General features: G+C 43.4%; 4 protein-coding genes across 4 annotated transcripts; 1 reads left to right on the top strand and 3 right to left on the bottom strand.

Annotated features, from left to right (window-relative positions):
• The first annotated feature begins 652 nt into the window (after nt 1-652).
• On the top strand, nt 653-2375 carry LOC112874104 (type III polyketide synthase A). The gene is made up of 2 exons (XM_025937278.1): nt 653-991; nt 1402-2375. The coding sequence occupies exons 1-2, from the start codon at nt 805-807 to the stop codon at nt 2373-2375; spliced, it is 1161 nt and encodes a 386-aa protein (XP_025793063.1). The 5' UTR covers nt 653-804.
• Nucleotides 2376-2714: 339 nt separating this feature from the next.
• LOC112874100 (pentatricopeptide repeat-containing protein At1g09820-like) lies at nt 2715-4540 on the bottom strand. The gene has a single exon (XM_025937274.1). The coding sequence runs from the start codon at nt 4416-4418 to the stop codon at nt 3114-3116; it is 1305 nt and encodes a 434-aa protein (XP_025793059.1). The 5' UTR covers nt 4419-4540; the 3' UTR covers nt 2715-3113.
• A 399-nt stretch (nt 4541-4939) lies between these two features.
• On the bottom strand, nt 4940-15828 carry LOC112874631 (pre-mRNA-processing protein 40C). Its single transcript, XM_025938067.1, has 16 exons — nt 15289-15828; nt 14177-14323; nt 13862-14053; nt 13131-13761; nt 12883-13046; nt 12729-12766; nt 11610-11688; nt 10707-11159; nt 10282-10365; nt 9496-9636; nt 9266-9372; nt 9063-9174; nt 7116-7259; nt 6889-7035; nt 6112-6234; nt 4940-5479 (listed from the first exon to the last, which is right to left on the bottom strand). Exons 1-16 carry the CDS (start codon nt 15703-15705, stop codon nt 5138-5140), a joined length of 3321 nt encoding a protein of 1106 aa, XP_025793852.1. The 5' UTR covers nt 15706-15828; the 3' UTR covers nt 4940-5137.
• A 1296-nt stretch (nt 15829-17124) lies between these two features.
• Nucleotides 17125-25101, bottom strand: LOC112874792. The gene is made up of 8 exons (XM_025938320.1): nt 24788-25101; nt 23965-24387; nt 22932-22984; nt 22382-22786; nt 20121-21810; nt 19455-19552; nt 18438-18579; nt 17125-17981 (listed from the first exon to the last, which is right to left on the bottom strand). Exons 1-8 carry the CDS (start codon nt 24975-24977, stop codon nt 17389-17391), a joined length of 3594 nt encoding a protein of 1197 aa, XP_025794105.1. The 5' UTR covers nt 24978-25101; the 3' UTR covers nt 17125-17388.

Below are 25101 nucleotides of genomic sequence, written 5' to 3'. Positions count from 1 at the left end.
AGCGCGCTTTGAAACTCGCACGCGAAAATTGGCATTTGCAATTTGCAAGTCAATTTCTTCCAGGATGGCTGATTGGCTGTGCAAGTGATTATCTAGTGATTAGGGACAAACTCTAGAGAAATTGAACCAGAGGAAAATCTGTTATTACGGCTGGGAGTTCCAGCAAACTAGACGCGAGATGAATTCATCGTAGATTTATCGCGCCCCGCCCTGAGTCCTCTGGCCACACTCATCAACGATCGATGCCATTGGTCGTCGCCTCCATTTTCAGAACGCTCTCAGGCCCTACGCCGTGTCACCAACCGCGTTCCTCTAGAAGGGACAAACTGGCTTGCCGCGCCCACGCCGTCCTGAGGCGGCCTGGGCGCGAGCAGCTCGCACTAGAGAAGAACATGCACCCACCCACAGGTTTCAGCATCAACCACACACACCACATGCAAACAGCATTACAAGTACCTGCCTGACTGCCTTAGCATTACGCATTACAAAACAATATCTTTCTAACAGCACACGTACGGTCACACAAGGTGGTAAAAATCACACGGACTGGGTGGGCAAAAATACCGGGCAGACCAAAGAAAGGGGTGGAAAGAATGAGCCATCTCCCCCCAGAAAAATTGGGAGAATGAGACGACCAGTCCGCGACCTACCGTGCTTGCGCTCATGCCTTCGTCTCCTGCAGAACCCCTCCGCAGCCATGCCCCAGTATTTAAGCACCGAAGATGTTGCCATGGCCTAGCCGCGCAACGAGCTCACAAGCAGTAGAGCAGTCGTCGGAAACAGGAGAGACCAAGTGGGGTGACAATGTCCGGCAGCGTCGTCAGCAGGGGCGCCAATGGCAAGAGCCAGAGCTCCAGGGGCAAGGCCATGCTGCTCGCCCTGGGGAAGGGCCTCCCTGACCAAGTTCTGCCTCAGGAGAAGGTCGTCGAGAGCTACCTCCAAGACAGCAGCTGCGACGACCCGGCCACCAGGGCGAAGCTCGAACGCCTTTGTAAGCTCTCTTGTGTTCGTCGCAGTAGTTATTTTTCTCAAAACGATTATCCTTGTGCTGAGAATTTTGAGTTGGCAAATATAGTTTAGCTCTCTCCTCATAAAGATCTCTGGTTTAAATAACTTTCAGTTGTCAAAATATCACGGTTGCAATATATCTGATCAAGGAACTGTCCATTGCACGTAGAAAATGGAACTAGTAAAATGAAAGAGGCGCAATTCTCCATTCGGTAGCGAAAGAGAATGCACAAAAAAAAAATGCACCACCACTTTTGCTCTAAATTTATCAGTACAACGAGCCAATTTAGATCACAATACATAGCCTTCAGCAGTTCAGCTGTTATATGATGGTTTGCATCAGATCGTCCAACAACAGACGGATGATTATTACCCAACGATTTTATTTTACAGGCAAGACCACTACAGTGAGGACAAGGTACACTGTCATGACCAAGGAGATCCTGGATGAGCATCCAGAGCTGAAGACGGAGGGCATCCCAACACTGACGCCACGCCTTGACATCTGCAACGCTGCGGTGATTGACCTTGGTGCTGCAGCAGCTCGTGCTGCCCTTGACGATTGGGGCCGCCCTGCAGCTGATATCACCCACCTCGTCTACATCTCATCCAGTGAGCTTCGTCTCCCAGGGGGCGACCTTCACCTGGCTGCCCGCCTTGGCCTTAGCCCAAACACCGTGCGCACTTCCCTTCTCTTCCTTGGCTGCTCCGGTGGTGCTGCTGCCCTCCGCACTGCCAAGGACATTGCTGAGAACAACCCAGGGAGCCGTGTCCTAGTAACAGCTGCTGAGACCACTGTGTTAGGTTTCCGGCCCCCGAGTTACGACCGTCCTTATGACCTTGTTGGTGCTGCCCTGTTTGGTGATGGTGCATCAGCTGTGATTGTTGGAGCAGGACCCATGACACCAGCAGAAAATCCTTTCTTGGAGCTTGAGTTCTCGACACAGGAGTTCCTGCCTGGGACTGATAAGGTAATCGATGGCAAGATCTCGGAGGAAGGAATTAATTTCAAACTAGGGCGTGATTTGCCTGAGAAGATTGAAAGTCGGATAGAAGGGTTCTGCAGGACCCTCATGGACCAGGTCGGGATAAAGGACTTCAATGATGTATTTTGGGCTGTGCATCCTGGTGGACCAGCAATACTGAACAGGCTTGAGTTCTGCCTTGAACTTCAGCCAGAGAAGCTCAAGATTAGTAGAAAAGCCTTGATGAACTATGGAAATGTGAGCAGCAACACAATCTTTTATGTGTTGGAGTATTTGAGGGATGAGTTGAAGAAAGGGGCAATAAGAGAAGAGTGGGGGTTGATCTTGGCTTTTGGCCCAGGCATCACCTTCGAAGGACTGCTAGTTCGAGGTGTCAACTGAAACTGTACCTCCTAAAAGACCTTCACAAGCTAGTATACAGGAGGACCATAGGGAAGATTTACATGGCACACATAAATATTAACTATATATATACAGGTACATCTCATAAAGACCACTGATGTCTGGGTGGCAGCTGTGCACTGCATAAACATTACTAATGTTTTACTGTATTTATGTGTTTATCTATCAAACAATGTATGTTACTTGAGTTTGATTCCAAGATACTTGTAGAATTAAGGCACTATACAGCATGCTGTTCCACTGTGCTGTGTACTATTACAGGATTATCTCTGTACCGATTGTATACATGAGTGAACTGATTACAACGCAACAATCATCTTTTCAAAGGAGAAGCAGAACAATTACGTTATGAGACATAAAACGCACGTTATAACTAACATGTTACAGTGCAAGATAGTAGATGTATAATCTATCACAATCCCCTCACCACTTCAACAAATGTTAAAATTTAACATCATTTTAAATATTATTAGAAGACACAAAAATAGAGCAAGCTCTTACAGTAAAGGGATTATGGAATGGCACCTCTTACCGTTCAGCTTTAGAGAGACATCCATCACATCCTGATCTAACCATGGAGTTTTTAGAAAAACAACCCAGTGACAACTCGAGGACAGCACCGGATCCCATGTGAAAGCCTATCTTCTTCGTCGTCATCATTGTTCAAGGTCCAAAACACATGAATCAATCAGAAGTAACACAGATGCCTCTAGCAAATCATGGATTTGAACTTGGTGCTCCATCTTCAAGAGACAGTTCACCAACAACCTTCCCCCAAGCAAGCTTAGCATCACCTTTCACAAGTAAATCCATCTTTGCAACAACATTCCTAGCCTCTTCAGACCTCCCACTCTTCACCAACCCCTCAACCAAACCCTTAACAGCCTCAAATGGTGGTGCTGCCTTCATCGCAAAGCAGCTCTTACAAATCCACAGTGCGTCATCAAGCTTCTCTTTCTCCACCAAGCTCCTAAACAGCACCACATATGTCTGTGAATGTGCAGACACACCCAAGTCACTTCTCCCCTCCCGCCTCTTCATGACCTTCATCCTCTTGAACACCCGCATCGCTGGCCCAACATTCCCCTCCTTGCAGTATCCCTGTACGAGAGCATTGTAGGTAAGGTAATTAGGCGCCACCTCCTTCGATTCCATCACATCAAGCAGCTCCTCCCCCTTGACTGTCTCGCCTTTCTTGGCGAACCACTGTATCCGGCAGTTGTAGGTGACAACATTTGGCTCCAGCTTGCTCGCACTGATCTCCTTCAGAAGCTTCTCAAATCCCTCCTCATCACCCTGCACGGAGTACCCAGCAAGGACAGTGTTGTAGGATATGATGTCCGGGGCAGGGCGGTGCTTCAACTTCTTGTTGGCCATTTCGTCGAGCAGCTTACGGGCAGCAGCGAGCTCGGAGTTCTTGACCAGCGCGTGAAGGAGCACGTTGTGGGAGGCGCGGGCGGGCGCGACCCCGAGCGAGGACTCCGCGGAGGCGAAGGTGGACTTGAGGTCGTCGAGGCGGCCGGCACGGAGGAGCGCGGACAGGAGCGCCGAGAGCGAGACGTCGGAGCGGGCGGCGGGGGGCGAGGCGGAGAAGGCCCGGAGCGCGTCATCGGGGCCCGGGAAGAGGGAAAGCGCGCGCGCCAGGAGGCCCGGGGAGGGCGGCGCGGAGGCGAGGAGCTGGTGGAGGAGCGAGGCGGCGAGGTCGGGGCGGCGGAGGCGGGTCAGGCGGGAGGTGGCCAGGGAGAAGAGGTGGCGCGAGGTGTGGAGGCGCGGGAGGTCGTGGTTGGAGAGCGCGGAGGCGACGAGGGAGTGGATGCGGGCCGGGTCGGCCTCGGCGCGGACGGCGAGCTGGAGGTCGAGCACCGCGGAGGTGGGGGTGGGAGCGGCCGGGGTACGGGTTGCGGCGGGGGACGCCGAGGGATCAACGTCGGGGAGCGCGGAGAAGGCGCGAAGCAGGCGGGTGGAAGCGGCGGCGGCGCTTGGGTGCGCGGCGTGGCGGCGGCGGAGGAGGAGGGACGCCATGGTGGGGACTCGGGGTTTGCAAGGGTTTGGGGGCCTTCTCCTCTTTCCCCTTCTCACGGTGTATCAAGCGTTAGGGTTTGGGACGGCGAGCGATGGGCGGCCTCTCACAATCTCAACAGCACTACATCATTTTTTAGTAGAGTGACCTGGCTCAAACTGTATAACAAGTACTCCTTTTTAAAATGTTCGATCTGAATTTTGGAAGAGAGACACTTGGTATAGATTGCACGAATAATCTGATACGACATACATGGACTACCACACTCGCTTGCTTACCATAAACGTTGAGATGTTTCAGTCCATTCTATTCGAACGTGTCTTCCAGATGCGCCAGGAACGCTGCGACAAGATCACACCCGCAACAGAGATTGCTGATCTCATTTACAGATCCAGGAACCAAGATACTCCAGGCGCTGGCACTGAGGAAAGCCTTATTGGCTCAAATTCAACCGGGGGTGTATCACTACTTGACCTAGTAAACTGTGTTGAAGACAGGAGACATTAACTGCAAGATCAAATCATTGCAAGAACCGGCGTACGATAGCCCCAGAATCGAATTGCATGGAAAAAAGAACTAAAATGTAGAAGCTCCTCAGTATCAAAACTTGCTGGGATGACGATGACAATTCAATATGTTACAGAAGAGTGTAACCAGGCCCTTCACTACCAACAGCAAGAAATAGCAACTAGGAAGTACAAGTGGCTGTTACTATAATCGGCTACCTGCGCCTAGGTGGATCAGAGGGCCTATGTTGCTTCCCATCAGTATCCGATTTCTCCTCCTTCGTGTCAGAGGACCTTCGTGGCTTCCCATCTGTATCCGATTTATCCTTCTCCTTCATGTCTGATTGTTTGAGTTTCCTCGTCAAGTCATCAGCATAGCGCCGCCAAATAGACTCTCTGTCTTTACTCGCCAGTTTGTTGTACCTTGGATCAGATCTTAGAAGACATTTTGCTTCACTCCAAGAGTTGATTGCAGTCTTCCCAGCGTCTGTTGTCCGTGCTGCTACCTCTGGAGTGATAACCTCAGATAGAAGTGCCCGGAAATCACGTACACACCGCTGGGAGAAATTATAGCAGAATTGGGTCAAGATGACACAATAACAAGCATCCAAGCAGAAGTACAAATTGCATTACAATGATGATCCTACAGCGGCTGGTGATGACAAGGAGTTATCTAAGTAACACACTACTCAAGCATCAAAGGCTACAACCTCAAACAAAAGTATGCAATATGCCTACTGCTCGTTATTAGCGTGGCCACTTACAACACAAAGGTTTCTTTAAATTTGCGAGTTTGATGAATATTTAGGCGATGCTTTCAGCTGATGTATTGGCAAAAGTAGCATATAGTTTCTGAAAGTGGCGCAGACACAGGTGGCGTGCCTAGTGCCCAGGTAGTGGATGTGCCCACAACACCACACCTAAGGCTTTAACAGCTAGAATGTGTGCACAACAAAAATAATATGGTGGGCAAAATAATTGATTGGGGCAGAATGGAGACCAGAAACATGGTTGTCAAAATCTCGATTCTGTCGGGCGATTTCATGACCATACGATCTACATTGAAAGGGCTTGATTTTACGATTCTAGTCACATTCCTATTGAAAGACCTCCGATCCAATTTAGAATCTCTGATTCTGACAACATTGACTATAAATCAAAACTTCAGTGAACAAACATTTGGATTTACCTCATATAGGTCCTTGACATGGTCACGAAATAACTTTTCAGCATCGCCTTGGCCTAAGTCAGGATTTAGAGCACGACCTTGTGGATCCTTTTCAAGCTTCGGTTTGGATTCTGTCCATGACACCTATAGCACAAAAGTAAAATTGTTGAATCGAGCAATGCATAGTTACCAACTCATCAATATGAAGTAAACTAGGTACAGCAAAACGATGTCAGTTAAAGGCCAAGAGGAAGCTTATACTAAGTTAAAAAATAAATGCAAAACAACATGACAGCAATGACACATCCTAGCTACACAATCATAGATACTTTTCAACAATAACACGTGATGCTTTCGGCGGAAATCCAGCATTTAGATTTCCAAAAATAAACACAACACCAGATGACAGCAAACGGCTGTTCACATTATTGTTCTTTTCAATCAGAACCGATGATTCATAGTGTATCAAGGAAACAGTAAGGATTTGTGGGTGGCAGCTAATATCTCTCATGCATCTCCCATAGCTTTTCTTTCTTTCCAAGACCAGCAGCAACAGGCTAATCACAATTTTGCATCAACTAGACACAACACTAAAGCAGTATCTTCTACATACAGAATGGTTAAAGGGCACTAGTTCATCCTCGTAGTAACTAGCCAATCAAAGCCAGTTTGCATATCAAAGAAAAACACTGGTGAAGGGCACTATAACTGGCATGACACTATTTGGTCGACAACAATGAAAGACAGTCTATAAGTGCTTGCTCAGTTAAAGAGGAAGAAATTTAACATGTAACTCACCTTGGGATCCTTAATCATTTCAACAAGCAAAGCTTGGTATGATGATACAGCCTCTTTTCTTCGGATCTTCATTTTTACTCTCTCCATTTCCTGTTCCTCCCTTTCTTTCCTTTTGCGTGTTTCGCGTTCCCTTTCCTTTAACTTGGCCTGGAACAAATCCCAAAGTATATGTAAAGCTATACATAGTAAAAAAAAGATCACGATGTTCATCAGTTAAGTTGACTGACGTGCTCATCCACTTTGGCCTTGGCAGCTTGTTCTGCTTCCTGTTCAGCAGATTTTAGTTCCGCTATATATTCATTAAATATAGTTTCCCTCTCTTCATGCTTCGTGGCTTTGTACCTTGGATCACTCCGGAAATTTTCTTTCACCTACACGATTCAGTGTATGAACATGAACATTGATTCATGAGTAGAAAAACAACTCATAACTTACACTGCAAGGTCCTACTACATCCTACAATGTCGGTACACTATTATTACTGTTAGTGATGAAATCCTTTCGGTAGGCCTCTCCCACACTGTTTTCTTAAAAATATGGCATTCAATAAGATGTTGCAAATAAACATACAAGTTTAGATTTATGATGTTCTGAATGGAAGGAGTTGTTTTAGGGCCACCACTGGTTCACAACTGTCAATTTACTACATGAACTCATAAAGTGCACACGTCGTCAATTGGAACATCAGGACGATGTGATCCGGCCACAGGTAAGTCAGACAAAAATATCATACCAAAACAGACCATCATACTTTACGATGTTTCAAAAAAGTGGTAGGCAGGTGGTCAGACTCTGCCTAGCTCCTAGGTGAAGGCGATTTTTGAGTTAGTAGGAGTAATGCCTTATTAGATAGACGAAACATCGCATATTATTTGATATTAACATGCATTTATAAATTGCAAGACCATAGTTTAGCTCCCTTCATTTCTAATCTGTCTCAGTTTAGATCAAATCCTAAACCACTTTAGGCAGAAGACGCCTAGATAAGACACCTAGGTGCTAGGAGGACGCCTGGCACCATCTTTTGAAACAGGTATGGAGTCAATTCCAATGATATATTGAGATCAGGATCTTGAAAACAGATACCATAACAGTCACCGGTAGATCGGTATGCTAGAACGCCTCCCTATGTTAGAAGAAGCTGTTGACTTGTGGCACATTGTCAGTCTCAGAACAAACTCAGTTCCGTCAAGTTATGCCCACACAAATGTCAAGTTCGGAATTTAATTAGGATCTCAAAAGAGAATGTGTTCATCCCCTCCTAACATGAATAGAAGGTGATAGAAACGAAAGCTGATACGTAAAGCGTCAATAAAATCACATGCCTATAAGATTATAGTCTGGTAGTGTAGATATGTGATGTGTCACATAGTTAGGCCCAGTTTGGATCCGGCAGGGATAAACTTTAGCCCTGTCACATCAGATGTTTAGTTGGTAATTAGGAGTATTAAACGTAGACTAATGACAAAACTAATTGCATAACCCCTAGGCTAATTCGCGAGATGAATCTATTAAGCCTAATTAATCCATGGTTAGCCCATGCGATGCTACAGTAAACATGTGCTAATCATGGATTAATTAGGCTTAATAGATTCGTCTTGCAAATTAGCCCTAGGCTTCTGCAATTAGTTTTATAATTAGCTCATGTTTAGTCCTCCTAATTGGCATCGAAACATACAATGTGATAGGGCTAAACTTTAGCCCTTGGGATCCAAACACTCCCTTACACAGTATTTACATGAATCAGATTCAGGATGCAATCCTGGGCATATGAGCAAAATGTATACAAAGGATTACTCCCTCCGTTCCAAATTATGTCGTTTTGGCTTTTCTAGACTATGTATCTAGACATAGCATATATTTAGGTGCACAGCAAAAGTTATGTATCTAGAAAAGCCAAAACAACCTATAATGAGAGACACAGGGAGTATCTTGCTTGCATAGTAGCATGTGGAAATTAGCATCCATGTGCCAGAACCATGACCTAGAATTCAAGTTATTTACTTCTATATTATAGATAAAAAAATAGTGTTGGCACTGTTTTAAATTTAACACAACAGTTTTTGATCAGGTGGCTCTTGTTGCATTTCATCTCATCTACACCAACTTGCTTGGTACTGAAGGCTTTGTTATTGCAGTAGTTATATTCAGTGAAATGAGAACAAAATGCATACTTTTGTCCATCGGCTAACTGAAGTTATATCTTTACTTTCTCGAAGCATTGATTTGAAGTCAGCAATGACAGCTTTGCGCATTGATTGGACTTTTTCTTGAATAGCCTTCACCCTGCTCAAAAGTTGACGATGCATTACATAAATGCATAGCTCATATATTTAACATAAAGAAATCAAAATCATTTATTCAATGATGGGCGTACTTCTCATTAAAAAGAGCTTCCCTTTCCTTTCGGTCCAAGGCTTCAAACCGAGAATCAGCACCCCATTTTCTTTTGAAATCCTGATAGGCTGTTTTCTTGTTGATGTCCTGCAATATATATTTAGATGGCATGACACATATGAATGCTATCACCTTTATAGACGAGCCATTTCGCCACCATTACATGGCCAAGTCAATTTACAGGGAAAACAACTAAAGTATAAATTAGACCTCGGATGCTTCTTCCAGTAATTCTTTATACGCCTCTACTGCAGCCTTCTGGGCAGCTCTTTTCTCCTTTCGCTCCTCTTCAGCACGTGTGCGAACATAGTGGTCAAATATAGCCCGCCTTGTTGAGTGACTAGGAATAGCCTATAAAAAGAAAAAGAACATATAATTTGGACATAATAAGTTATGTTTATTAGCCGTCAAGAAAATTACCAGTTTGTAAAAGTTAAATCATAACTAATATGCTTTAAGTTCACAAAAGAATACTAAAAATCAATAGTTCTCCAGTATAACATGCATAAAAAATAACACGATTATAATCATTAATTGCTCAAATATTCTTGTAATAAGTAAAAGTGGAGCCTCAGCTTTACTCAACAAAAAACAAAGAGAAATTTGCACAATTTCTAGCCTCGATTAAAAAAGAACAACACCACATAGGTGCAAAGTTATGCTTTCACAAAAACAACATTCAGTTATGCAGAATTTAGTACATTGTTGAAAAGTTTTAACCAAACAAATACCTAGTGCCACTGATTCTGTGAACAGCATTTTCACCACTACCTCAAAAACAGAACTCCACAAACTAGTATCACATCAGTCAACTATCTGAATCAAAATTTTCTCTAAGTGTGCTACAAAAAGAACTGTCTTCTTAAAAACAACTGCAACACTCAGTTTTCATTATGTATGCCATATTCAGTGGTGAAGATGCATCTAATGTAATAAGTGTTAACCAACTCAAATGACAGTAGGCTAGTCACATGCAAGATCACAAACTAGGCACACCTTAAAGCGCGGATCAAAAACTATTTTTGGAAGTTCCTTCTCCCACTTCGAAAATGGTGCAACTCCTCGTTCCTTTAGCATCTCCTGTGAAATTTAACACGCATGCATGTCAGGTAACATCATAGTATAATCATCTATTTCAATCAAAATGTAACTTCACAGTTTTAGTCAGCTATTCTAATTCTCCAATTAGGAGTAGAGACCTAGTCATTTATCTCAGAAATTAACTAAAAGAGTCTGTGGGACATCAGACCCAACAAAAATGTAACAACAAGTTACATTATTTTGAACTGTCATCTCTATTCTAGAAATAAAAGGAAAAAAAACAGAAAGTATGCGGCTAGCATGGGGAGGAAAAAAAACTCATGGAGAAGCAAACCCCTTGGTGTCTGGATTAAAATCCAGAGAAATGTCACAAGAACCACCTTAAACTGACGAATGCAGTCCTCTTTACTTGGGCCACGTTCCTCATCATCTGAATCTGATGAGGAATCAGACATATTCGCATCTCCATTGTTATCTTTTGATTTCTCACCATTATTCGACACTTGCTGCCCCTTAAGTGCAGCATCAGCTGGTTTGGATCCATTCAATTCAGAAGCAGCAGATGAAGACGTAGCGAGAGGTGAAGGCACACTGGAAGCACCAGCATCCTGCAATTTCTTCTTTATTAAATCCAATGCAGATGGCGATGCAGGGGCAACTGTTTGCCGAAGTGGCAACGAATCACGGCCACCTGTCTGTATGGCAGGAGTACTTGCATCAATGTTTATTACTCCCTTATTCTCTATAGTAGCAGCATCCTGCAGTGAAGTTGGGCCAGATTCCGCATTCTTGAGGAGCTCAGCCACCTCTGGTGGAAGTTGCCAGCTGCTAACCTGTTAAGCAACTCAGCGTTCAGTAATAAGGCATACATAAACTCATGAGATACCCAAAGACCTATGCAACTCCAGTATTGTACATGCTGCTGAGCTATTGAGGGCAGCTGAGAGTACACTCTATCCATACACTGGAGCAAATTTTTGACAGGGTGCTAGCATTGAAAAACATGTAGCTACGTTCAGCACACAGTGCCAAGGAAGGAAAGGTATGCGTGAGCCAAGTGTCGGTGAGAGAAGAAGAATCTCGAAAAGATTGGATGCGGCAGCTGAGATTTACATGTTTTTTTCTTTTAATTATACCGACTGTAGGTCATACTTTACATAAGACAGTAGTGCTAAACACTCGAAGCATTTTGTACCAACCTAATACCCCACGTGTGGGTCCCATCTTAAAAATGCAAAGGTGCTGTACACTAAAGTTGCCCCAAGCCATGGTCTAGATCTTACCTTTTGCTTGTTATCATAATAATATTTCTTTCCATCGCTTGTAGATACTATGCTCCAGTCAGTACCAGCCAATTTGTCCCTGGCAGAGTAAAAGGATTAGATTCCATATTGCATTAAATTCATGAGCATGCACAAATATAGAAGACAAACCAGAATGTATTGATCAGATAAAGAGCAACTGAAGAGGATACTGACAATCATGCATCTTTTCAGCTAGTAATTTTGCAATCACATGGCTAAATGATCAATCATATAATATACATTTAGGACCATCATATCAATTGCAACATTCATAAGGAGACTGGATTTTTTTTCTGTGCCTAAGGGTTTTCTTTATGTCTAATTTGAAAGCCAAAAGGCCTCACATGTAGCCCAGGATGCTCACACAGAACACACATACAAACAAAGTGGGGCTGGGTGTCGACAATTGCTTGCAGTTTTTCTGGTTTTCCTTGCTATGTATAGCTGAATACATGCTCCAATAAGTACTCACTTAACCACCTAATTAATGCAGGCATTACTACTATGATTGACTATCATTCTCCCTAATCTGCTAACACTAAAGACTGCACCTAAACACTCTGAACATGGACTATTGCTATCATGATTAAACAGACTATATTAAACATGCAAATTAGTGGCATATTATATTAAATGTTAGCACTAAACGAACATCAAGGAGACTAAGATAATTAAATATTATCTACTTGATCAAACAAAAATGACCAAGGGCTTGAGTAATTCAGCAAAAGTATAGCAGGACAGCTGAGCCAAATGCTATTTCTAGTGTAGAATTCTGAGGATCCAACAGCCCTGATTCTAGAGTAACGATCACTCCTATCATAACCCATAGCTGGAGAACTGCTAGCACAAAATGAATCCTAGCTTTAGAGGCTGCCTATTAATGTAGCATATGCAGTTACAACTTTCCAGTTGATTCAGAAGCAATCAGAAATCATGGCACTCATTCACACTAACTTGGTTGTGCCTTCAAGAACTATATGAAGAGAATAAAGTAGGACAGATCAAAATGCTTGAAACATTCATCCATCAAGACATAACTCCAACTGTATAATCAGTCAAACACAGTTCAAGATAGCATGGTAGCTTCAGACATACCAAGAAACTGGAACTGGTTGTGTTGCAACCTTCTCAGGCTGCAGCAAAAACATAAAAAGGAAAGAAATTAGTTAAATCGTGATGCTAAATTGCCATGTCCCCATACTATAATGAAGTCATATTACTTGATAAAGCTATTCCTCTGTGCAACTACCTCCCCCTTATAACCAGGCGGTCTCTGATAAGTTGATTCTCCAGTCAAGGCATTGTAATAGTATACAACACCAGTTTCAGTTTTGTGAGCAGACCATGCATCCGAATCCTGAACTCCTGTATTTCTTTTGTCCTCCAGTTGTTCATTGACTTGACCTCCATGTCCTGCAGCATCACACACTATAATGAGAATTGAGAAGAATTAACTGGAAAACCAAGACCAAATATCAACTCCAGCAAAAGCATTGCCTGTAGAATCTGGCTCAGCTGAAGCCAGAGTGGGCTGTTCAGATCCTGGATTTGTTGATGCCTGTTCTTTCTGATCCCCGCCAGTTGAGACACCAGATGGTTGCGCATTGGCAAAGGCCATAGTTGCAGCAGAAGCCCCAACCATTGGCTTGCCAAGAGACCCTACAGGACCAGGATAGGACTGGAAGGGAGGCTGCTGAGCACCAGTAGGTTGTGGAGGATGGGGGTGCCCCCATAAAGGTTGAGGTGGGACAATACCATGTCCTGGATAGGATGGGTAAAATGGTGGTTGAGAATTCTGTGGAATAACACCTGGGTTTGCAATTGATGATGGTGCTGCTTGGGGCAAAGAAGCAGCAGATGGAACAATAGGCCTCCCAGGGAGGCTTGTTGGATTTGAGAAGATTGGAGAAGGCTGTCCAGGTACAGATAGTCTACCGCTTCCAAATACCTCAGGGCGAGGTGGCAATGACAGTGTTGGCATCTGAATAGGGATTGAAGAACTTCCAGAAGCACTTGTAATTGTTGAGGGGGAATTTGATGGCAGGCCAGTAGGCAACTGCATGGTATGGGGGCTAACCATTGGCACACTTGGGGCATCTGATTTCAAAGTATTAGTGTCCAAGTTGCCCTGTAATAAGCTCATTAAGTTATTCCAAAGATTCAAAAATACAAAAGCAAACAGATTGATGCATAGTATTTAATGGAAATAGAGAGCCTTGGGATTGCACCTGTTGTGCGCTAGCACCAAAAGGAATATTGGATGGCCTTGGCACTGAAAATGGCAACTGAATGGATCCAGGAGGATTAGGTGCCATAGCTCCTTGCAAAGTTGTACCTGGGCGAGTTAATTGCCCAGGAGCAGGAGGCTGCAAGGAACCCGGTGGAACAAATCTAGAAGCTTGACCAACATGGTTTGTTCCCTGTAAGAAAAAAAATATATTAAGGGTTAGTGCATCAGATAATAGGATCAGGTCACTAACTTAAGAAGAAGAAAAACTAGTATACAGAACAATGATGATAATAATAAAGCCATGAGAAATTACAGTGTCAGGTTGAAACTGCTGACCAGTAGGCAATCTAGCATTAGCATGCGAAACTACATTATATGAGAAAGAAGGCCTGTTCCCAAAATATTGCCCTGGGGCTGGTGGCTGAAGAGCTGCTGCAGGCACAGGAGCAGCTGTGAGTGCCTGCAAGGGGGATAAAAATCATGAGATACAGGAAAGCCAATATTAGGTAAGCAACCCAACTTGACCACAGTTTGTATTAGGCCATCTTTGAAAATGGCAGGATTCACAGCAGTGTACCAATAAAAAGAATAGAAAATGAATAAAATAAGTAGTGTATCAATATAAAGAACCTGATTTCACTAGCTTCTCTAATAAACTCTTCTAAAATAAACTGTTGCCTACAATGGTCCATCGCATTAACAGCTTTCAATTAATAAATTCTGAGGCACTTATAGACATGACATAATGCAAAATTATCACTGACTAAGTTTCTAGGCATTTGACAAATTCAAAGCATTAGCATGCAGAAGACTGCAGAAGCTAATCATATATAACACAAACAAAAAAATGGTCTCGCTATCTAACATATTCGATCACAAAAAAGTATGTTTAACATGACATAGAAAAATCAGAACACTAAAATAATAACATGAGCTATGCAACATGTTAAATAGGCAATGCCTTGACCAAAAGCATGGCCTAGCCATCTTCCATTGAAGCTAACGAGGCATTGATAATAGTCGACTATTGTGATCATCAGCTCCATATAGAAACCAAAAGACTATGTTGCAATTCAGCTAGCTAACCCATGGGTGAAATTACAAGCATGGAGTCCCCATGAGTAGAAAAGGCTTATATGGAACACAGGTTTGTGACTTTATGCGGTTTGCATACAAAAATCATCAACTATGATAACCTGTCAGAATGTCATTGCTCATCACCAAAGGCTCAAAGCTAATCAGTGGAGTGCTATAGTTCAGTTGCAAAAGCTAGCATTATCTCATTCTAGTCAAAATCACAACATTAAACATGTGTCCATACACAGAAACGCAACGGGGAAAAAGAAAACCTCCTACGCAAGCATATAACAGCATGGCAATGTCAAGGCAGATAAGCTGCAGTAGAGAATAAGACAAGATGCCTACCGGAGAAGAGCCTGGCTGTAGTGAAGCTGCTCCGGCTCCAACTTGCGAGGCTGGTGGAGCCCTCGGCAGTACGTTATAAGAAAAGGCAGGCGACGGAGAAGGAGACAGCGACGGGGGCGCCATGTAGGCCGGGGAGCCTGCAAATTGCGGCCGCGGAGGCCCTGTTGCTGCGCGCGCAGCTGGAGAAGCCGGAGGTGGCGCCGCCGCAGAATCGGGAGCGGGAGCGGGAGCGGACGAGGCGTCTCCGGAGGCGGCCGCCGCGAGGGCAGATTGATTGGATGCCCCTGCCGATTCCGCCATCGCGGCCGCCCCTGCCTCGGGCCCTTCCGGTTCCGCCGCGACGACTGCCTCGGCCTGAGGGGGCTCTTCGGCCTGTGGTTCGCCCACGTCGGAGACGGCCGACGCCGGCGTCGCCATGACTGGCGGTGGTTGAGGCCTAGGGTTTTGTGAGGAAGGACCGAAGGAGAAATCGATGAGCGTGGGGGCTCGCGCGAGAGAAGCAGCGGCCGTCGGGCGAGGAAGAGAGGAGTGAGGAGGAACTCGACGACACGGGTTGGATTACTTCAAAATGGCCCGTGGGCCATAACCTGACCGTTTTTTTTCTTTTTTGACACGGACGGGCACCTCTTTAGTGAAACGGACTGGGCTGTTATCAGCTGGGAACAGATGGGTTCAAGAAATAAGGTTGTTTATTTCAAAAAAAGAAATAAGGTTGTTTTTTTATCGGAATGGCTTAAATTTCCCGATAAGAAAAAAAATTCCTTCAAATAAAATTCGGAGCTGCTAGCGCCCAGACATCCAATCCAAACGTTAGCATCGGATGGTGAAACAACTGAAAATTCTCTGCTGCAACGTATATCTCATGTTGTACGGAACATGGATCTAGAAATTAAGTATTATAATGCTTCCAACATATAAAAAACTCCCATCCCAACATATATCTCATGTTTCACGCATCATCCAAGGATTTAAGTTCTAGAGTAAAAACTTTCCATCACATGAAAAAATCCCACCGCAACATGCGTGAATGTTTCATACAACATATCGGCTCAGATATTCCACCACAAGTTCGCAATAGCTCATTCGTTCCCGGTGAAAAGTCCTTGCAACATTGCGTATATCCGGTTGAAACATCGAAATATACCACAATACTGAAGGAAAAAAAAAGCTAATCTCATCAATAGCTATTACCCCATAGGAAAAATTATACAACATAACGGATCAACTATTGTAACATTTAAACTAATTGTTGCAACATCATAATTGCTGCAACATCAATATTTAAAGATGCAGCATTCAAAAATTTTGCAAATAAAATCGAAAAGGTACTTGCAAATACAACATTTGACAACTCATCTTAAAACATTTGGATTCAAAGCTCGCAACAAGTCAGATGCATATTTCTCCAACAAAGGAAAAAAAACTTGTGAAACGTGTGAGAATCTATTGCAACATACTAATTCAATTATTTTAACATTACCAATCTAGTGTGCTCACTAGTGTTTTCCATGGATCTGGCCTCCTCGCTGGCGAGAAAATGTTGGCTAAGACCACATCCTCCTCGATCTGTTGCATCTGTTGTAGTAGCTCGACATGCAAAGGTGAATGCTTCATGGATCCGTACGAGGAAAGCTGATGAAGCACACCGTGCTAGGATCTAGCACGAGTGCATTGTCTCCACTGGCGAGGATGTGCTTGTTGCAGGGGCCCCATTTCCATGGATCAAGCTGCTGCCAGCATATCGGATCTCGCCCTCCACCCCTGATCATCTATGGAATTACATGGTGAAGGACGAGAAATTAAGAGCGCCGTGTATCGTCATTGCAGCGAGAAACATAAGGGGAACAACGATTTGATTGAGATAGCGTGGGGTGATTCACACCATCTCCGGGAGCGGCGAGGGGCACACTGGTGTGGGCGCGGCTCCACGAGGAGACGATGTGACACCATAGTACAGTGTGAACATGATCTGAAAACACAGGATGCTATGTCTCTAACCCAAAAAGGTGAAGTACAATGTTATGTTGCAGTGACGGGAGGTATGTGCAAGGTGGACTGAAAATTTTCTTTGGAGCAACGACAGAGGTCCAGAGAACCCTTTCAAGTCTCCGGCCAGTCCAAATCCTCGATCGGCTTCCCACTGACAAGCCATGCTCCTTCAGATAGTTCATCAAGAAGTTGGTTGTATCCCCACCCCGAGTAGCCAAAGAAGAACCACAGGTCATCAACAGATTGCTCGCCCGACATGATCCGTGTGACTACCCGGCTTGTGGCAATTATGTTCCCATAATAGACGCCTGGTATGACTTGCATGTACCCCTCCCAGGTTACTCTTGACAAGCTCACAAGGTGATAACCCTGCACCACAACAGGCCCACCATAGAAAAGTGGGGCGTACTTGATAGGCTGCATCGAGCTGTCCAGATTCTTGAAGATTCCCCAGCTTAATCGTTTGTTGATGATCAAGCCATGAAAGCCTCCATGAGAATCAGAAGATACAATGAGCACTTTAGCGTTATCAAATGGAACTGCGGTCCCAAGCTTATCAGTGGCAGTGAGGATGGATCCTGTAACAACATCTGAATGATTTGGTAAGTCCGAACCAACACTGCCACTGCCTTTATCACTGATGTGAAACTGAATTGCCTGTGGTGCATCTTGCTGTGTTGCCATTCTCTTCTGCCACATATATCCTGAGTACGAAGAAGAAAATAGGCTTTAGAGCATGTATCAAACACATTAAGAACTGGTCAGTACAAAAAAAATTATACGGTTCATTATAATCTTTTGGGTGTAGGAATGCATGTGATATTTGTGAAACCTTTTCATTTACAAGTACCAGGAAAACAGGGCTCTTCAAACAAATCCTCATTAGTGTGATGGCAACTCAGGTTTGGGGGACTTCTAGAATGCGGTAATCTACGGCCAAGCATCTGCCAATCCAGATAAGAGTGGTAAACTAAACTAGCATGCCAGACAGGTGAGCAGCTCGTGAACAAGGTAGACTTCCATGTGTGAGAAGAAGATTAATGCAACTTTTAAGAAACAATAGTGTTGAAATGTGTAAGTTAACATATATTATAGAATTATAGCACATCTAGATATTTTTAGTAGAAATAGATGCAATCACAAGATGTTTCGCCACCAACCTTTATATTCCAATAGATGGCGAGAATTGCTCACATGAGACTCCAAAAATTCGATTAAATGAACCACTGACATCCCCCCTTCATATGCTATTGCACTTTTCTTCTCCGCAGGGAAAAGCAACAATGTAGGATAAAGCTCTTCCTGTGTGTAGATGAAGGTGCAACACAGTAGCATTAGTAAGTGCATCAATATCAAAATATTCAGTTAACTAAGGAGCCGTTGTTTTAGTTGCTGCTGCTGCTGCTGCTAACTATGGAAGCTCAAGAACATACATTCCTGATACTTTATTTTAAAAATACATGCATTTCAGAAAACTGATTGTTGGATACCACCCCAATTATAATGGGGGGATTTCCCAATTCCTGAAGGAAAACGTTATGTTCCCTATAACATTCATGTGTTCCAAACAGGGTCGGAACTGATTGAATTTAAAAACTTTCTTGTGCAGGCACAGCTTTGCATTCGATAGTTTGAACTTTCTGGGAAGGAACACAATACAACATTACGTTAGAACCATATAAATAGTGTTCGACAAACTGAACTGTGTGGGCCATGGCTGGTTGGGGCAATAGAGGGCCCTGCCGGCCTGCCCTCCCTGTTCTCTGAAATCTCGGAAGGGAGAACTCTGAAGTCTGAACCAGTTAGCATTCGACCACTAGTTAACTCTAGAGATCATAGTTGTTTCAATGGTCAAATGACAAAGTCTTCTGAAGTTATACCTATCCAGATAACCCCAAAAAAGACTGTCGTGCTTGAGTGTTGCTCATACAAGTACTTTCTACTAAAGTTATTAGCAGATGCCCCTTTAGATCCAATGCCCACTTACATTCCATGCACCGTGGCTTATCAACAAAGATGAGTTTCCCAAACACAATATTCCCCTAATTCTCTAAGTAACTAGCTGCTTACCTGACCTATTTCATGTTAAAGAATGATAACCAAATATAGATTTGTGCTGTTACAGGAGGGAGCAAACTTCAATAAGATGGGAATATATGATTAAAAATAAGTATTACCATGCCTGCAGATTTTAGTAAATGGTGGCATTCATTTGATGTGCAGTCTATCATGTAAATCACTGGAAAGCCATTCATGGCATATTTTTCATTTTTCCCTGCAACCAAAAGGATGATTCTTTAATACACAATGAATAATTGTCATTTGACATGCAAGGAACATAGGGAATATGCTTACCCAATGTTCTGAACTCAAAGGGAACATACTGCAATAAACGGGTTCTGTTGACTTTATGATGCAATGATGTGACGTGTATATGCTTGGATGGCGCTGCAGTAATGTTGCAACTTACACATGATTTGCTACCTTTTCTCTTTACATTGTCCCTTTCGCAATTAACAGGAACATGGCCCCACAGGGTAAAGGTGCAACTTCTTTCATTGAAAACTTTGAAAGTGAATTTCCAGCCATTTCTGACATTTGACTCGTGAGCCATTAGCGTCAGTCTAACATCTAGAAGTCTAGAACAAGGCTACTTTATGATGTTCACCACTAAAGATGGCAGGTAAGCAAAACAGCATGACTTGCATTAGATGCAAATTGTTTCTAATTCAATTTACAGCATGACCTTAATCTCAACTAAAAAGAACAAACCCTTCTCACATTTCTAAAGATAAAGGTAACAGTGTGAGCTCTCAGCTAACAGTAAGTAATTCAGGTATTACCTTCAGTGTGCACCTGCACATCTTGAGCATTTGCAGATGAAGAATCTGAATAACTGGAAAAGCTCTTAAATGATCGGTGTAACTCACGGACCACCAGCTCTGCTCGCTGGCAAAACCCACACCAAGAGTTGCTGAAAAGCACCATTACATCCTTGTTCCAACCCGATGAAAGATTTTCAGTGTTTGAAAATGATACTTCACTTTTTGAATCACAGCCTGCAGATCCAAAGACCAACGGACAAAAACTATCTGTTGTCAACTGAGGGATCGAATTTGCCTCATGGAAATCATGATTAACAAAAGGTGGCCTTGGAAGCTCCTTTGAACTTATAGCTGGTGAGGTAACACGGAAATATGAAGAAAGACTTCCATTCATAAAACTGTCAAGATAATTCTGTAAAGAAGCATAGCTATACTCAATTTCCTCAGGAAAGACGTAATGCTTTTGTTGAACTGGATCAATAATTACCAGGGATGGAATTATTGATCCACCAGTTAAAGTTTTCAGGAGCCTGTAACCACCATCAGAGAAGTAGAAAGAACCAGCAAAACGGTCATCAGATATACTTGAAGTTACATGCTCGGTAAAGTCTGTCTCATCTTTTACAGGACTGCAGGAAGAGCTACATGTTGCATGATGGGGACATCTTGTATCACTTTCTTCTGATCCTTCATGTAGATTGAATGTGTTCTCCTCATAAATGACATCTTCATTTTTTCTGAATTTTTTACCCAGAACTGAAGATCCATTATCTTGCTCATTTGATGATACTGGTTTCTCTTGGTCCGCATGCATGTTTCTCTCATCAGATTCCAAAGTTTCTATAACTGTTTCCTCCGCTATGCGTTTATGCAATATACCTTCAACTTCACCACTACTGTACGCATTATAGGAGACGTCTTCCTGAAGATCAGGGCTCATATCTGAAGCTTCACTTTTGCTTTGGTCCTCTACTTCTGCAACATCAGATTCAAGATCATTATCATTTTCATCAGGGTAAGTTGCCGGAGTTTTCTCAAGTATACTTGGTGCTTGCCCATCATCGATATATTCAGTTTCTTCTGCTGTGTTTTCATCCACAGAAACTTCAGTAATATCATCATTGGAATTATCTGAAGTGGCAACTGAATTGTCAATCCTTTTGTATTCACTCTCTTGAGCTGATAGAGACTCGACTACCTGAATTTTAGAGTCATCTGACAGCATATTTAGGCCAACGTCTTTTGCAACTAAATTTATCCTTGTTTTCTTTAACCTATGCCCTGGTCTTGTTTTGTGTAGCAACTTAGTCAAAACGTCGTATAAAGGATTACCGCCACTATCATGGCTGGAAGTTCTGTATAAAATATTATCTCCATCATTAACCACCATAACTGACATTTTGTCCCCGAGTTCCATAAGCTTAGATGCCCAAGCACTCAGCCTTCCTGATTCAGAATGGGCATATGAAATACCTGTATTTCTCAAAGAATTGACCACTTTTGAGCGTGTTTTCGAGGTACCGCTGCTTAGAACTCCAGTACTGACATGAAATGGATAGTTATTTTGGACGTACTGTCTTAGTAACTTGATGACGAATTTGCTTTCATCTCTGACTTTTGAAGAATGGGATAATCTATCAATAAATAGAATTATCGAGGGCCTGTTTGCAGGGAAGATAGCCTTGCCACCACTTTCATCAGCACCAACCTATGCATATAACATGGAAACTCAAAAGTCATGGCCTGGTGCATGTAAGAATTTAAAGTATACGCAGCTCTCCTGCGTGTTCGAGGAAAAAAAGAATTAAGAGTATCCTATAGGCAACATCAAAAACAAAATAAGATAGCATTTTCCACTAAAGAAAGATAACATACATACAAATAATTCATTCAAGAAAATTGTTTTCGCACTTAATTAGGCGGTATTTGCGGGAAATGAGGGAGGGGAAGATGATAACGTGGTCCCCACTTGTTGTCCAATTATTAGTATTGCACTCTTTGGTGGGATTTTTTCTTTCAAATGCCAGGATTGCACTTTTCATGGGATGAAGGGAGTAGTTGTCGGCACAGCAGTGGATAGACAAAGGAATTGTAAGCAGTCTAACCAGAAGGCAATGGACACTGTTTTTTATTCCTCCAATGTCTATTCTACTAGCATACTTATAGTTCCCAGACACATTAAAATGGAAGGAAAATAACTTCTAATTCCATACCAATGAATAGCATTTAATGCATATTTGGTTCTATCTCAGAAGTGCATAAAATCGTTATTCACCTACCTCCTTAATGCCCAGAATATGGTGGGACTGCAATATATTTCCAAGGTCATCTCCATCTTTCACAATAATGGAACAAGTTGTGCATCCCAGATAATGAATGACGACAAACCACGTCTCTAGGCTGCCTTCATTAACAACATCCAGTGATGGCAGCAATGATCTTTCGGTTATAAGACCAAATCTAGCTATTTCTGGAGGAAGAAAATATTCTCTTGCTATAGCAGTAAGCTTTGCATAGAAGCTTTCAAACTGATGGAACTTTTGCAGTGTACACTTTCTATTTCCATCGTCTGTGTTTCCAATTTTCTCAGAGACACTTTCATTTGCCAAGGTAAACCCACCTTTCCAAGAAGAACCAGTAAGCTGACCCCCACCTCCAAAGGTTAGTTCTTCATCCTCTATAACCTGTTTGTCATCTCAAATAAGTATATTTTCAGGGATCTTTCTTCAGATAATTGCTGAATCTTCATAGTTCAGATAATTCTTCTCAAAGAAACATAGCAGCAGGTAATTAATCGGATGCAAATTGAACCTTCTTCACTACACTTACAAGCTCTAGCGGCCCATCTGATTCTCTGGTGAGTGTCTTCCCAGAAATGTCAACTGTAGCACATCAAAGAGTATATAATCCAGACATCAGAAGATGAAAGGCACTATCATTAATTCAAAAGATTTGTGTAAGAGAGATCAGGGAGCAAGTGGTGCATGAAATGGACAAGGACTACAGAAAATTAAATTGAAAGAGTAAACCAGATAGAATAGGATCCTGGCAGCTTATGTTTCAAAAGAAGCTCTCGTCAGGACACCGATGCATCGACGATGCCTTGTCAGTTCACCATGGCGCCATATTGACTTGACGCCTCAGCAAGGGAACACAGTGGATTTACGACTGAGGAGTTTTCGCTACGGAGTCACACTGGTGCCTTGAGGATTTATAGTTGTGTACAGCGGCACCTGGCTTAAGGAGTGATCGCGTAGCTGCCAGTGGATGCAGCAATGAGAGAGCCAAAGATAGCAAGGCAAGCAGCCCACCAGGTTGGGGAAGAATTAAGAAGGGCAGAACAAGGAGATTCATTAGTTGTATCCGTGTGGCTGTGTTGGAATTTGGCAAGTTTTGCTTGCAACTAAAACTTTGCGAGAACAAAGTAGGGGATGACGATTAGGAGTGCTGACGCGCTGGGTACTACCAACTTGGTGTCGCACGGGTGTCGGTAATGCATATGTGCATGGGAGTTGAATGGCTGTGGGTTGCTAAAGATGCCTGAACCACAGAAAACTACATGGGTCCCGTGCGGGGGGTATGCCAAGTTGGCTGACACTTAGGCTCCGCCATTGCATCCTGGAGTGCCAATTGCAGAGATTTCGTATTTATGCCATAGATTGCACCCTAAAGAACTTTTTGTACCCAGTGTGTTTTACATACAAATTTATCCATACAGTCATAGGCTGTGATATCAAGCTTAATATTAAGGTTTCAACAGAGTGTCTTAATCTCTCTTTCTCTCTCAAAAGAAAGAAAAATATAATGCTTCAAAAACTGAAGAAAACATGGAGGGAAGTTGCAGAATTGACAAATGACAAACCATTTTCTGTGTGGTTATTTGATGAAGTCGCCTCATAACTCTGGTTACTCCCGCCATGACCATGAGCCAATCTGGTGAACCATCCACAGGATTCATAAAGGAGTATAGATTTATCAGTTGATTCAATGAAAGTCTCCACATCTTCTTTTGTATGCAAAACTTCAAAAGGGGCCTCCTCGTGCTTAAGTGACATGATATGGCGCATCGAAGACAGAATATCTCGTGCACGAAGTTTCCCTTGATATTTGAATTGCATGGAACGTTGGTAGTATATAACCTTTATTCCTTCACTGGCACCAATAGCATCTGTCAGCAACTTCTCAAAATTCCTGTACACAACCATCAGCTTGAGGCGACCAAGCTCCTCGTTGGAACCAACCAAATGTTCTATGTCAGCCATCAATGCTCTGGACTCACCATACCCTACAGATTAAGATCGGTAACAATAACAGTTAGGATATGGCATGCTGTGACCACATAGTCTATGATAGAGCATCAGAGCACATTCTAATGCAAATGCACCGGAATTTTATGAGAAACGCTGCATTTTGGCAAATTTTGATTTCGGGACCATGCAGACGCTGAGCAAAGCTTAATTATGTGGCTCCAATGCATAATAAATAAAAATGTTCAGGATACTTCAGTAGTAAAGCAAACTGGGGCACAGTAAACTTCACGTTTTGCCTTGTCATTCCGACAGATTTCAGAAATCTTATCAATTCCAAATTAACTGGGAGACTTTTGTTCAGTTGAACCACTTAAGTGACTAGGCAGCTCATCAGACATCAGAGGCAGTCAGGCAGGCACAGGCAGGAGGGCTCACAGGGCATCGTGACGAGGAGGAGGACGTGGGGGTGGAGCCGGATCTGGGAAGAGAAGTTGGCCCTGGTCAGGACCTGCCATTCCGGACGGCCGGCAGCGGCACCGGAGCTCGCAACCGCCGGAGACCGTAGCGCGCTGGCAAGGAGGAGGAGGATAGCGCACGGCCATGCCGCGGCGAGGAGGCGGCGCATGGCTGCCGCCGTCCCCGCGGTGGCGGCCGGGGTTTAGTGGCAACACCAGAGCGCACGACTTCGCGCGAGGACTCGAGTTCGGCCGTCTGGGGGTTCCGGTCGATTTTGGCTTGATTTTTGCCAG

This window comes from Panicum hallii, chromosome 9 (assembly GCF_002211085.1).
Source record: "Panicum hallii strain FIL2 chromosome 9, PHallii_v3.1, whole genome shotgun sequence".
Lineage (NCBI taxonomy): Eukaryota > Viridiplantae > Streptophyta > Magnoliopsida > Poales > Poaceae > Panicum > Panicum hallii.
The sequence above is the reverse complement of the archived record's forward strand: the minus strand, read 5'-3'. Positions and strand labels throughout refer to the sequence as shown.